At 41.4% G+C, this 14,499-nt stretch overlaps 1 protein-coding gene across 1 annotated transcript; it reads right to left on the bottom strand.

The window, feature by feature from the left end:
• Positions 1 to 11,077: 11,077 nt before the first annotated feature.
• Positions 11,078 to 12,728, bottom strand: LOC115245684 (translation initiation factor IF-2-like). Its single transcript, XM_029824108.1, has 2 exons — positions 12,134 to 12,728; positions 11,078 to 11,568 (listed from the first exon to the last, which is right to left on the bottom strand). The coding sequence occupies exons 1-2, from the start codon at positions 12,726 to 12,728 to the stop codon at positions 11,078 to 11,080; spliced, it is 1,086 nt and encodes a 361-aa protein (XP_029679968.1).
• Between the last annotated feature and the right edge of the window lie 1,771 nt (positions 12,729 to 14,499).

Raw genomic sequence — 14,499 nt, 5'->3', positions numbered from 1 at the left:
CTAGTAAGTTTTTAAACAATTTCACAGTTGTCTTCTGTCATGATTGCGTAAAATATATTATGTATAAACGAATTAATAAAATCTGATATATATATCTTTTATAATAATTAATTCTGGTGTTAAAATTCAAATTGAATGCTCCGATATTATTTATTATAGTATTCTGTTATATTATTCAACGTTATAACTTCAAATGAACTTATAATGAACTATGATTGAATTTTGAAACTTGACTCATACTGTAACGAAATGTCATTGACATCAAGATCTCCACAAGTTCGTATAGTAACATTTGCTCGTCCGCTCTTTGACTATCTTTTCGCCGACTGGAGTGAGACATAAGCCTGAGAATCGAGCGTCCAGTCGCAAGATGTTTATCAGTCCCTGTACGAGAATAACTTTATGATGCAGACACAAATCGACTAATGTTTCTATGGGGTTATGTTGACAGATGCCCAAGTTTATTGCATGACGTCTATGATCTATTTATTTCGACCACTACTTACCGCTAAAGCCATCTATAGGAAAACGGCGGAAGCAAAGTTGTACACCTAATATTTTTAGCAATTAATATGGTACATTATCATCCGTGTAATCTATAGAAAATAGTATAATTATTAAATATTATTGACTAAATATATTATCAATATTCTATTATACAGATTATAATCTTAATAGATAAAATTAATTATTAAATAACAAATCTTAAACAATCCAATAACAAAATCTAATAATCTTATCCAATAACAAATCTTTTAACACAATATTTCGTCCGCACCTTATTTTTTTTATCGAAAATAACGCAAAACCGACTCAAGTTTTATTCGCCACTAATCTCATACACGCTATTGAGACCCGTTCTACAATAAGTCATTAGTCGTTAATCGTAAGCAAATTGACCAACCAACCATTCCAAGATTTGGAATAATCGATTGTGGTTGACCAATTTGCTTACGACTAACGAGTAACGACTTATTGTAAAACGGGCCTAACCTCGCACGTCCCGACGCGAGTTGTCATAAACTGTCATCATCATCATCGCGAAATTCGCCGCGGTCTCGATCGCCTGGAATCGACCACCAATCACATACGCGGTAAAATGGCAACAATACGTGCGATACATATCGACTCAAAACGCTCATTTCACGCGTCTACATGAGTTTTTTTATATAGGACTGGCACGCAGCGCGCGCTACGCGCGCGCCTTTTATGCTTTTCTTAATTTCAATCAGTTCCTGATTTGTACCCAATGGACAGTTTTTTATCCAATGTCCAGGTTGATGGCATTTATAATAACGATAATTTGCAGGTACATGACCAGTTTGATTAGATCCACAAATTTTCATATAACTGTTTAAATATTAAATATATATATATATATATATATATATATACATAATTGTGTGTGTGTGTGCATGTGTGTGAGAGAGAGAAAGTCCATGTTGCACGCGAAGGTCGTTAAGATAGCTTGCAGGCCGAGATATTGCGTTACTTTTTCCAAACTCGATAAAAGCTATTGTCGACGGCGGCGGCTTTGAAACCGGCGAGATTGCTGCAACGATGACTCCAGCCAAATGACACTTTTATCGAATTTCTTCGCGTCCCGTGGACATGCGAACACGTCTCGGACCGCATGTTGCGCGGACAACGATGAATTATGAAAGAGAGGAAGAGAGAGAAAGAGAGAAGAGAGGGACAGCTTCGTATTCAACAATGCATTATTGCATCCCTAAGCTGGGTTTTTGGGCCTCTCCATTACACGCATCGTATTCCAATATTAATTACCGTCGGCCAATCTCTCTCTCTCTCTTCTCCTTTTCTTTCCCTTCTGTCTGTCTCTCTCTCTCTCTCTCTTTCTCCCTCTCTTTTGCTTATTCTTGTTCTTTTGTAATTTTAAATAAAGCTTCTTTCTTTCCTTCTGCTTTCTTTCTTTCTTTCTATCTGTCCTTCTCTCTTAAAATGAAATTACATAAATAATATTGATAACATTTAACAATATTTATTAATTATATTTAACTATATAATTAATAATATTGAACAAAATTATTACCTAATATTATATTTCTTCTCCTCCTTTTTTCCTTCTCTCTCTCTCTCTCTCTATCTCTCTATCTCTCTCCTCTCCTCTTCTCTCCTTTCCCCCCTTTCCCCCCTCTTTCACATTCATTTGACCACATTCGATTCACATCATCGAACATGAATCAAACATGCAATTTTAAATATTCTTTAAATATATTTTCCAAATCCATGAATAAATATCAACGAATATTTACTAATCCCACTCACGATAAATTTTTGATAATATTTCTTATATATTTTTTCGTATATATATATATATTAGGTGTACAACTTTGCTTCCGCCGTTTTTTTTTCCGAAATTCGAGACATTCAAAAGGTTTAAGCCGTCGCTCGTTTTTTATTAAAACGTTATTAACAAAATAAGTTTAACGATTGGAACGTAATCGTCTGACACCATGTACATAGCATAAATTTTAGTTTTAAATCAGAAATAGGTTTGGGTTAGGTTATATCTTCTTGAAGTGGAGCCCCCCCGCAGGGGGGTTGGAACCTTAGAACATATATAAATGGAAGGGGAATAGCAGGCTGAAAAGTGTCGAAGGAAGTGAGAAAGAAATCGTAGTTGCCTCTCTCTTGTGAGTAACTACACATACAAACATCGTGTCTGTAGTATACATACTTTTGTGTACACACACATGGCCGCGCATGCGCACTTTTGAGCAAAGTAACTCACAAGAAAGAGGCAACTATGATTTTCTTTCTTACTTCCTTCCGACATGTTTTTCTATCGGGAAACAAAGGCATTCCCCTTCCATTTATATATGTTCTAAGGTTGGAACCCATTGTGTCCACGCATATGTTTTACAACGCGAAGCGAGGTCAACTCCACAATTGTTGTGTGGATGGGAAAGTGTATGCGTAGACGCAGTGGGTTTCGCCCCCCCCCCTGCGGGACTCTTGCACCAAATTTGTAGCCTTTTTGCTGACAATAATTTGTAGCAAGCACTTGGCAATATCTGTTAGAACAGACGTGGCTGACTGGGTACATATGATTTCTAGTGATAACACTGAGATTCAAAATGATTTCTGCTGATTATATATGATTTCATATGATTTCTGGTGATTCCGCATGATTTCATCTGATGTTATGATTACATCCGATTACATCTGATTACAAAACAATTACATGGGGATTTCATAAGGATTTTATAATGATTTCGGGGACATTGTCCCACGATTACATTAAGTGGTTACCCCCTCGGTTAAGACACTCTAAATAATAAAAAGAAATTGATATAAGAAAGGACAGGTTTATAAAAATAATTATACAAGGTGGTTTAAAAATATGGAAACGATCAAATATTTCTCATGAACAATACATTTTACAAAAAAAAAGGTTTCAGGTAAAAGTTGTATGAGCAAATTATAATTTTTTTTTAATAGGGTCCTTCATGAGCTTAATATTTCAATAAGAACACATTATTCTACATAATATATCTGTACACGTATACATGTATACACATATGCACGTATATACGTATGTATGTAGATATGTACCTATGTACCTAATGTACCTATGTACGCATGTACATACGTATGTATATATATATGCATATATGTATGTACGTATGCATATGTATATGTGTGTGTGTATTTGCGCGTGTGAGCGTGCGTGTGTGTCCAAAAGTACTTAATGAAAAAATACTTTATTATAGTGTTTTGGAAAGCTCTCGAGATAAGCTACAAGAATATGCAATAAAAAAGGGGCGGGGGGGTTCTATTTAAGAAAACATCGATCACATTGACTTGGCCTTGAAAAGGTCATTCAAGGTCAAATACATATTTTCATCATGTGTCCCCCTTAGAACCGAACAACTTTTGTCTGAAACATTTCTTTCCATCTTGCTTTATTTTTTAGATATTTAGGTGTTTCAATATAAATGCCCCACCTTGTATAATGCGAAATGTTTCGTAAAATATACCATAAAAAATATTATCTCTTTTCAGAAATTATATTTTATCTCTTTATTAATAATACGGGAAAAAAAACTTAAAATATTAGTGTTAATAAATATTTCAAATTACTGTTAGTAAAATATCTCATAATATACTTTGAAAAAATATGTGAAATCCGTCTAAAAAAGACATTACAGATGTAAAAAAAAAAGTGCTAAGTATATCTTTCTCCAGCTAAAATAGTCTTTTACAAAAATTAATTGCCATCAAAAATATTATCTCTTCTCAGAAATCATATTTTATCTCTTTATGAATAATACGGAAAAAAACTTAAAATATTAGCATCAAAAAGAAGTGAAATAAAAAAATCGCGTTAAGTAAATCTAAAAAATATAATGCATAATATTCAGTTGAATTATTTTTTATAATTAGAGTAGATCTATTTAATGTAAGATGCAGAAAATATTAAAAATATGAAATTTTGCATTCTTTTGTCTATTTAACATTGCATTCTATTCTATTTGCAGAAGCAAATAAAATGCAATAAAATATATGTATATATATATACATATATATGGCATTAGAGAGGGTGTAAACTTAAAATTGATCGTACAAATGTATAATTATTATTATATAGATATATACTGTAATGGGCCGCTTTCGCGAGGTCGGATAAAACTCGGTCGGGATCAGGGCTCGAGAAAATGGTGAGACACGACGATAGTTTTTGGTTGTAAGTTAATCTCTTTATTCGTTTCCTTCGGCAATGGTCAAGTACAATAAGCGAAATCCCGTGAAGCGGGCGCGCGGCGGTGTGCGGGCGCTATATGTTCGGGGCGCGGTCGCGGAGAGACGCGCGGTTAAATAACCAAATGCGGAAGAGACGCAAATTGAACGCAAAGCGTATACTATAATCGCGCCAGGTATTCGGCGCGTGGCGCGTGGTCGTGTTGTTGTGACGAGCGCCTCGTATATAAAAACGCGGTGTTGACTATCTCGGCGCGACCGTTTCTTTTGCGTCTACGATAAGCGCGACGGTGTTTATGGCGCGTGTTCCCAGCTGTTCGGGATGCGATCGGATATCGAGAAATCTCGATCGGACAGCGAACTCGCTATTCCTATTCCGCACGCGGAGTCAGGATAACCGATCGGCGTCGAGAAAGCTCGACAGGGTGACGAATTCGCCAGCCCACGGTCCGTCTGGTCGGAGTGGTCGGATGGTAGACCGGGTGCTCGAGAATCCTCGAGAAGAGCGGCGAACACTCCGTTCTCTGTCTGTTCGGTCGGAAGGATTGAGAAGAAACGTAAGCGATGCGGATTCCGAGAATGCTCGGCGGAGGCTGCGTTACCCGTCAACCCCACGTTCCGTCGTGTTTGCGTGTTATTAGGATCGGTTCTGGAATTTCTCGTGCGTACTGCTCGAGCTAGATCAGGTACCGGTCTGGTGCCAGGATGTAAAAATGCTGCCGTTATATACCCGAGCGCCTAACGGTAACCGCGTCGTTCGCCCCCGAGTGGGGATAACGACGCGTTGTTTTCGGCGGTCAATTAATACGGTAAACGCGTCGTTTTCCCTGGGCGAAACGACGCGGCGTTTCGGCGGGTGACGCTCGGGCTCTTCCGGCAGCACTCGGCTGTGCTCGGTTTCTGGAGCTTTCCGTAACGGCGGCCGTATAACGGCCGTACAGTTATTTCGCAATGTGAAGTATTAAAAAAGGGCGCTAAGCGGCTGGCCACTGCCCGGCTGGTGTTCGCCGGGCGGCAGACTACCGGCTGGTCTACTTGCCGGGTAACGATAGGGGGTGCATCGTTACAATACAAATAATAAATTATTTATATCTAAATAATTATTCATATTTATTTAATCGTATACATAAAATAAATTTTTTATACACATGTGTATGATATGTGTGTAGTTACAAAATGGCCAACACATTTTCAAAATTTTAACAATTGTTCTTTAATATAATTCTCATATCAAATATATAATAATGTTTATATAACAAAACATATTATAAAAGGAATTTGTTCAGATGTCTGTACGGAATTGAACTTGATGAGTCTACTGTGTGATAGACTAATCATCTTGCACTTCGCTAATGATATATATTATTTATATACTATTTCATGCTACCAGTACTTACGAGGGTGGATCTATTGATCCACAATAGGTACCCGTGTTTGAAGACAAGTGGCGTTGCTGAGGGTATTAAACGTGTGTGGTGTTTTTCGATACAATGGAAAAAGAGCAATATCGATCCGTAATTTATTTTTGGATGGAAAACATGCGAAGAAATAAAAGCGAAGTTGGATGCTGTTTATGGGGACCCTTCACCATCTATGACAACCGTGAGATATTGATTCAATGAATTCAAACATGGCCGTACATCTGTTTTTGATGAGAAGCGTCCACGCTGCCCGGCAGACGTGGTTACCGAGGAGATCGTATTTTTTGGAGGGGTTAAAGAAATGGCAAGGACGTTGGGAAAAGTGTATCGTCCTAAAAGAAGATTACGTTGAAAAATTTAAAAAAAAATTTATGAGAAATTTGCGTCTTCATTCCTAACTTGGATATTTATTGATCCACTCTCGTATATGGAATATATATGCTTATGCGATATCAGTACAATTGAAGAAAGATACATTAATTGTTAGTCTATGAAACTGCGATTATGACTGTTAAGAGGATGTCAGACTGTTCTGTTTTACCAACAGAATGCGAATATTAAATGCAAAATATTTTTGTTGATTATAGATATTAATAAATCCTTTTCCATAATTAAAGTACACATAGTAACGTAGTGCGGGGTATATGATTTCATGTAAAGAGAGAAAAAAAATTAAAACTTACAGTTTTGTTATCGGCTTCTGCCATCAACATTTGCTTAATATAAAAGATTTGTAATTTGCACGTGCCTAACAAGTGGATTCCGCACTCGGCATTTTATCAAAGAGTATCAGTGAACTTTGAGAAGTGAGTTTAGAAGCTTTATAAAAAAGATTTTACTATGCAAAACTTTCGTGCATATGTGTGTGCGAGATCGAGGCTCAAGAGTAAAACAGAGCAGTACATTATTTGCGTGATATCGCGATAGACAGAGCTGCAATCTTACATAACAAGGACAGACATAATCGTAATATCTTTGGCGTAACAGCGTTTGTCTCTTTCATGCGTATGAGAGTAATATACATGTACGCACTAACATTATTGCAGTATCTTTTCTCTCTCGATCATACGCTCTGTCTCTTTCTAATCGCTCGCTCATTATGTACTACGTATCGTTTAGCTGCATGTTCCTCGCATATTCACTTACGCGTTTAAAATAAATAAATTTATTTATTTATTGTTATTTTATACAGCATAAATAAGATACACAATAAGTTATTTTCTTTTTCTATTTAACTATAATTAAACACATGTACATACAAAAATACATAATTAAATACTTTTTCTATTTATAAGATACACAATATCTCATTTATACTCTATAAAATAAAGATGAATAAATTAATGATTAAATTAATAATTATTATTATGTAGGAAGACGAGAATAGAAAGAATAAAAGTCGAACAAATAAAAGAATATAATAATGGGGATGAAAGAATACAATAAGGAACGAGCAGAGAGCGAGAGAGAGAGGGGGGAGAAGAAAAGAGGGAGAATGGGAGAGGGAGAGGGGTGGGAGAGGGAAAGGGGCGGGAGAGGAAGGAATGGTGAGAGGGGAGGATGGGAGGGGGTGGGGGAGAGAGGGCAAAGGGGAGAGGGGTGAGAGGGGGAGAAAGGGGTGGAGAGGGGAGGAAGGGAGGGAGGGCGAGAGGGGGAGGGGAGAGAGAGAGAGTAGGAATGAGTAAGCGAAGGCTGTAAAACGATATATGGATTGATAATTCACATCAATCACTAAACATTAGTGAGCATAAAGTATTGCTACGGAGAAAAATATAACTATTTCCTTTTTTTTCTTACTTTTGGCACTTTTACGGACACTTGCTCACTTACACTCATATCTTCTTTCTCTCTTTGCCCATTCTTCTCTGTCCATCTCTTTCTTATCCGAGCATACTATATGTGTGTTATATGTTATCTACATGTGTGTATATGTTATAGTTACTTTAAATTTATTAAAATATCATTTTTGTTACATTTGGTAAATGTTCAGATTAACTTACACCTCACGGATTATTTTTATTTTTACATATCTTATAGAGGGCACATTCCTAAGTAACACGCACTTTGAATTTTGTGGCACTCTCTTCTGGTTTCAGAGATATGCGATTTTGAAGTATCATAATTTTTGCATTTATTTCTATGATCTTTTCACTATATCTTACTTGCGTGTTTATGTTTTTTGTTTACATTTGCACTGGAAAAATTCAAGGAGCTTCGTTTCCAGAAATGTAAATAAACACTACTTCCAGCAAGGCTGCTTTACACAAATACAACGTAAGCAAACTTTATTTTTTCTTATTTTATAACAGAAAAAGCATTAAAACTGTGAAACTTTAAAATTGCATATCTCTGGAACCAGAAGAGAGCGCCACAAAATTCGAAGTGCGTATTACTTAGGAATGTGCCCTCTATAATATATGTGAAAATGAAAACGATCCGTGAGGTGTAAGTTAATCTGAACATTTACTTTACATTTTCAAAATATTTATATATGTGTATGAATATTTCGATATAATAAAAGTTGTAGAATTGTTTGAGATAAATACAATGCCGCATGATGTTAATATTTACATAAAAACATAAATAAAAACATAAAATATTAACATCATACAGCATTGTATTTGGCCGCGTTCAGCAGAGAAAACCGCTTAGTAGCAATCGAATGTGATTGGTTCTTACTTTTAGAACCAACGAATCAACGTCGAGTGTTGACAAGACGATAACTGAGCGTTTTTCTGCTGAACGCGGCCTTTGTCTCAAACAGTATTACAACTTTTATTATATCAAAATATTTATATTATTATAAAAAAATTATGTATACTTTTCCGTTCGTTATAGCTTTTGTTAACAGCCATTAGGCTCACAACAGAGTTCAGTTTAAAGCATTAATTTGATAAATATTTGTTATGATCCCTCTTCTTTAATTTATAAGATCAAAGAGGATGGTCACTTTTGGTGGGATACCATGTATATAAATATTAAATTTTATTGATCTTATTATATATACAGGGTGTCCCGCAACGTGATGTCCACACTGAAACTGTATATTTTTTGTGTCATTGCCGCGCACTTTGGGAATCTATCGATGATACGCTTTCTGCTGAAACATAACGCCGAAATAGACGTCAGAACTAATCAGAATTACACTTCGCTTCATCAGGCCGCCCAACAGGGTCACGCTCATATCGTTTCCGCTTTGCTGGAGGGAAATGCTTCACATAAAGCGCGCACTAACGTAAGCGACTATTGCTATAAATGGCTACATAACAATACGTATAATAATATTTATTAATGCGTTAATTTGATTAGATTTGTAATATAATATAACATTAAAAATTAATTTTTATTGGAATATACAGGGTGTTCCGCAACGTGATGTCCACACTGAAACTGTGTATTCTTTGTGTCATTCTAAGTCAAAAAGTCTTAATACACATATGCCCTAAAGTCGCTTGTTTCGAAGTTATAGCGAAAAAATGCAAAAGTAGTTATTTCTCACACTAATGCGAGAAAAGCACCTTTATGACTTACCTTACCGCACTAGTAGTGCGGAAATAACAGGCACTATAAAAAATACTGTATGTATGGCATGTGCAAAAGACAACGAATTACGTCGCGCTTCAGTTCATGCGGCAACTTCATACTCGACATAATTCATTGTTTTCCACATTTGCCATACAAGATAATATTAATAAATTGACTGTCGTTTTAAGTGAAAACATCGCATAAACATAGCTTAGAAATTTCTTTTACCTACCAATCATCAATTGGCCTGCAAGATCTCCCGATCTATCTCTCCTGGATTATTTTTTGTGGGGGCACATGAAATCTCTAGTCTATGCGGATAAGCCAGTCAATCGGCAGCGAAATTGTCGGATGCCATGTTCGACCATAGCATGGACATACTTATGGTAAATCATGTAATATATTCTATGCAGACACGATGTATATCAGAAACTACAATCCGTTTCACTATTATATACCTTGACTCCTAGATGTTTCTGTATATTTACATATATGTCGAAAGCGTATTGTGCGTGTAAGTTACATATTGTACAATACCAATATACACAGCATTATAACGATTTCGTATCATAACACAAACTGACATATTAAAAATGTTTGATAATGCTTAATAATGAAAAAATGCAACATTAATATTAATATTTTATTATTTAATATTTAATTTATGTATATTATGAGTTCTATACAGGGTGCGGCATTTATAGTGACGCGGGCATATTTTTCGGAAACGAAGTGAGATATCAAAAAATGTTTTAGACAAAAGTTGCATGGTTTCGAGGGGGCCACATGATAAAAATATGGATTTGACCTTAAGTGGTCTTTTCAAGGTGAGGTCGATGTGGTCGATGTTTTCTTAAATGGAACTCCCCATTTTTTATTACATATTCTTATAGCTTATCCCGAGAGCTTTCCAAAATACTATAATAAAGTATTTTTTTATTAAGTACTTTTTGAGTTATTTTATATTTTAATCTGACACATACTTTGATATAAAAAATAAAATATCTCGTAAAATAAATATTCAGTTTTCGATAATTTTACCGTAATACTTTTATGTACAGAATAATGAGACAAATCAATTAGTGTAAAGAAAAAAACAAATAATTGTTTAAAAAAATACATTGTAAATAATTACATACTTTTTCTTAAAAACAATTATTTTTTTTTACTAATTTTTTACTAATTAAATTACTTTATACGAGATCTCGTCGAGGATATCCCCGAACGTGGCAGGGTACATTGGGGAGGATATAACACCCGATTACCCACAGTGGGCCCCACTCCACGGCTGTATACCCTCGCCCCCCTCCGATCTTGGTGCACGGTGGGGAGCCTGTCTCCACGTGATTGCGACCGAGCCGCTATCGTTCGTGGCCCAGCACGGATTATCGGCTGGGACACAATACGGCTCAGCCGCGATCCCTATTCCGCATTTCCACTGCGCCAGGGTATGTAGGAAAAGATCCTGGGCCCTGGCGCAGTGGTTTAGATTTGCCTGGAGGAGGCCTATTTGCTTCGCCATAATTGGCGACGCTTAGACCTCCTCCATGGTCACCTCCATAAGCTCTTTGGTTTGAGCTGGAGGCGCGTCTCCTCCTATCTTCATCCTGTTTGGAAGCGCCCCTTTCCCTACGTCTACGTTGGGGTTTGGGCGCCTCCTTAACTTGGCCTTGGGCGAGCCCGGGGGTGGCAAGGCCATCCCCGGAGCCCCCCTTGGCCCCTCCTTTCTCCTCTCCTTGCTTGCCTTGGGAAGGCTCGGGGGAGGCTACGCCATCCCCGAGACCCCCCTTAGCTCTTCCCTTCTTCTCTATCTGCCTGCCGCCCTTCTTGGCGGCCCTTCCACCTTTCTTTGCGTGGCAGCTCTCGCCGCCGGCGCGATGGTTGGCCGGCAAGCCGGCCTCTGCGCATAAGACGCAGTGCGTCTTATTTTTGCATTCTATGGCCTTGTGGACAGGGGAGCCGCAGTTATAGCAGCAGCCAGTTCGATCAACCGGGCTTCATTGCTCTTTGACGTGCCCTCTCCCCATGCACCGGAAGCACTGGAAAGGGCGCGCTTTGAGTGGCTCTACCCTGGCCACCATCCATCCCACCTTTACTTTACCCGCCGCGGCCGCCTTGACCGTGGCCGCGACTGGGCACTGCAACCAGAGGGTGCCCATGGCCCCCTTGTTGAAACGGATCTGGCCCGTTTTGATTTCGGAGGCCTGGCACCCTCCAATCTTAGCTACCGCCTCGTTTACTTCCTCGACGGTAATTGAGTCGTCGAGTCCGTGTATTCTGATATCGCCCCTCTTACAGGGGCGGGTCACCCGGACTCCTTCTTTTCCGTCTAGCGCTTGTCTCAGCCTCTTCGCGAAGAGGTCTGCCTTTTCCCCCTTATTTTCCCCCGGGATCTCATATAGGATGGCCCCGGTGGCTGCTCGGCGGGCCTTAACGTCTTTAATGCCCAGCTCCTCTAGGCTCACCTTTTGGCAGGCAAGGGCAATTGTCTCGCCGTATGAGCCTTCCGGGCAGTGAATAGTCACCGCCGCCGTCCTGGGGTTCCTCCCAGACTTCCTCGCAGTAGCGCCTGGGGCAGCCTTTCCCTTGGCCTTCTCTATAACCGAGAAGGGGAGACTTCTTGGCCCCGCTACTGCTCTTAGAGGAGGGCTTAGCGGGCGCTGGTACCGGCGCCCGACTCTTCCTCGCTTTCTTCCTCCCAACGACCTTCACCCAGGCGGAATCCTGGGCATCCGAAGGTCGCGGGAGCGGGGGAGGATTGTTAGGGGAGGGACTCTTTGTTTGGACCTTTGCCATTATTGGCTTTGGCCCATCCTTTCCTGGGTCTCCCAGAGGGTTTCCACCCTTTTGGGAGTTACCTTTTCTCTTTCCCTTCTTCCCGGCGCCATCCTTGGCAGGGACCGGTCCCATCGAGGGCACGACGTACTGCCGGTCGGCGTCGGAGGGGACTGCTCTGCTCGGGGGAGGTTTTGAAGGCGGGCCTTTGGCTCCCTTCTTAATCTTTTCCCTCATGTCGAGCAGCCCCTGAATATGCGCGGTCAACTCATCGTATGCGCTCATATTCTCCTGTCCTATGCCAGGAGGATAATCCTCTAATTTCTTGACAGTTCCTTTTACAGGGGGTCTGTTGACCGGTGGCGGCGCTGGTGTTGGGACATCCCCATAGCGATGTCCACATCTATTGCGGCGTCAACCTCTACTTCCTTTCTTGCTGTGGCGGATGAGGAGGGAATATCCTCCCTTACCACGTAAGAGTTCACCCCCTCGTTTATAGCCTTTGGGGGCGCAGTTCGGGATTTCTTCTCTTTGGCTTTGCCTTCCCCTTCCTTGAGACGTTGAACTTCGTTCTTCAATTGCAGTATCTCTGACATGAGTATCCTATTTTCATTCTGTAGAGTCTTTATTTCGCTCTCCCCATCTGGATTATTAGTCATTGTGGCCTGCGACGAACTTGTCGCGGCCAGAACGGCTATGGCGACCTGCAGGTAACAGGCCGCATCCGATATTTCTTTTTGCACGTTACCTTTTAGTCTTTTGCTTTTTATCGTGCATTTCTTTAATACGGTAACGCACTCCAATCCCCTCGCAGCGACATCAAGCGTCGGCGCCTGCGAAACCTTGTCGTTGAATTCGGCAGTCTTCTGCTCAAACCTCTGCCACGCCTGGCTTTCACTCAATGGCGTGGCAGGGTCGAGCATCTCTGCCTCCTCCCTGCGCTCTTTCTCAGCGAGCTGCTCGGCCTCTCTGACCTTTTTTTTCTCATACTCCCTGGTGGTAGCGGGGCGCCCTCGTTTCCTCCTTTTGAGGAGGGGTTCCTCCCCCCAATCAGAGTCGTACGTATCGTCCTCTGGTAGAGAGATATGGGCGATTACCTCCATCGATACTTCCTCCTTCTCGGTCTTGGACATCCCTTGTCAAGATTCTGCCACCGTGGGCTCCTTGCGTGGTACAGCTTCCTCTCTTCGGAGGACCACTCTCGTTCCCCTCACCAATTCCATCGCCTTTACAGCGACCTTAGAAGACCGCAGCCCCGGTCTGGGACCTTTGGTCTCCTCCTCCCCTTTAGTACTTAAGTTATTGGTTATGGTTATGTTATTGCAGCTCATTCTTTTTATTCCCACTCCCTGCGGAGGCTCGACCGGCCGGCGTATCTCCCACCGACCAAAGGGCGACCCGAAACATGACCGGAATCGCCCTTCAAGCCGGTGCCCCGGGGACTCCCGGGGGGCCGGCTTATGTCGCCGGCCGGGGGGGATACCGCACCCCCGGCACAGGACTCCGAGCCCCTTACTCCCCCATGAGGGGTTTGACTCCCCCATGGGGTTTCGGGGGTCCCCCGCCTCCGACAACGCGGGCACCTCCGGAAGTGACGCCACTCGGGGGGCCCCACGGACGCTTCGGACAGGGTCGCCGCTCCCCGGCCCTGCCCTACACGCCGTGGCGACCAGCCGTCCCCCCGCCGGTTAATCACTGCCGGCAAAGGACACACCTTCTCCTGGCCAGCCGGTTCGGAAGGGGAAACGGTCCCGACCGGCCAGGAGTACGAACTCTCGCCGCTGGGCCCCGCCTCGGAAACGTCCGAGCGGCCCCAGCGGCAGACCCGCGTGGCACCCTCCGGGCAATGCCCCTTGGTTAACCCCTCCGGGCAAAGCCCCTCGGGTAACCACGCGTGGCCTTCTCCGCCACACCCAGCCCGAGCTCGGAATACGTCCGAGTAGCCCCGGTGCGGCCAACTCCAGGGACGCTGGGACGAGAGCGAGCTCTCCACCAGCACCCTGGGATTCCACCCCTCGCCAAGCCCCGCCTCGGAAGAAGTCCGAGCGACTCCGGC

This window comes from Formica exsecta, unplaced genomic scaffold (genome assembly GCF_003651465.1).
Source record: "Formica exsecta isolate Colony F162 unplaced genomic scaffold, ASM365146v1 scaffold1254, whole genome shotgun sequence".
Classification (NCBI taxonomy): domain Eukaryota; kingdom Metazoa; phylum Arthropoda; class Insecta; order Hymenoptera; family Formicidae; genus Formica; species Formica exsecta.
The sequence above is the reverse complement of the archived record's forward strand: the minus strand, read 5'-3'. Positions and strand labels throughout refer to the sequence as shown.

What these genes read in the sequence shown, in the direction of transcription:
- LOC115245684 (XM_029824108.1), bottom strand. Translation starts at nt 12,728, where the DNA reads ATGAGCGCATACGATGAGTTGACCGCGCATATTCAGGGGCTGCTCGAC. An exon ending in TTGCCCTTGCCTGCCAAAAG is followed by an intron (nt 11,569 to 12,133) that starts GTGAGCCTAGAG and finishes TCTTATGCGCAG; the next exon opens with AGGCCGGCTTGCCGGCCAAC.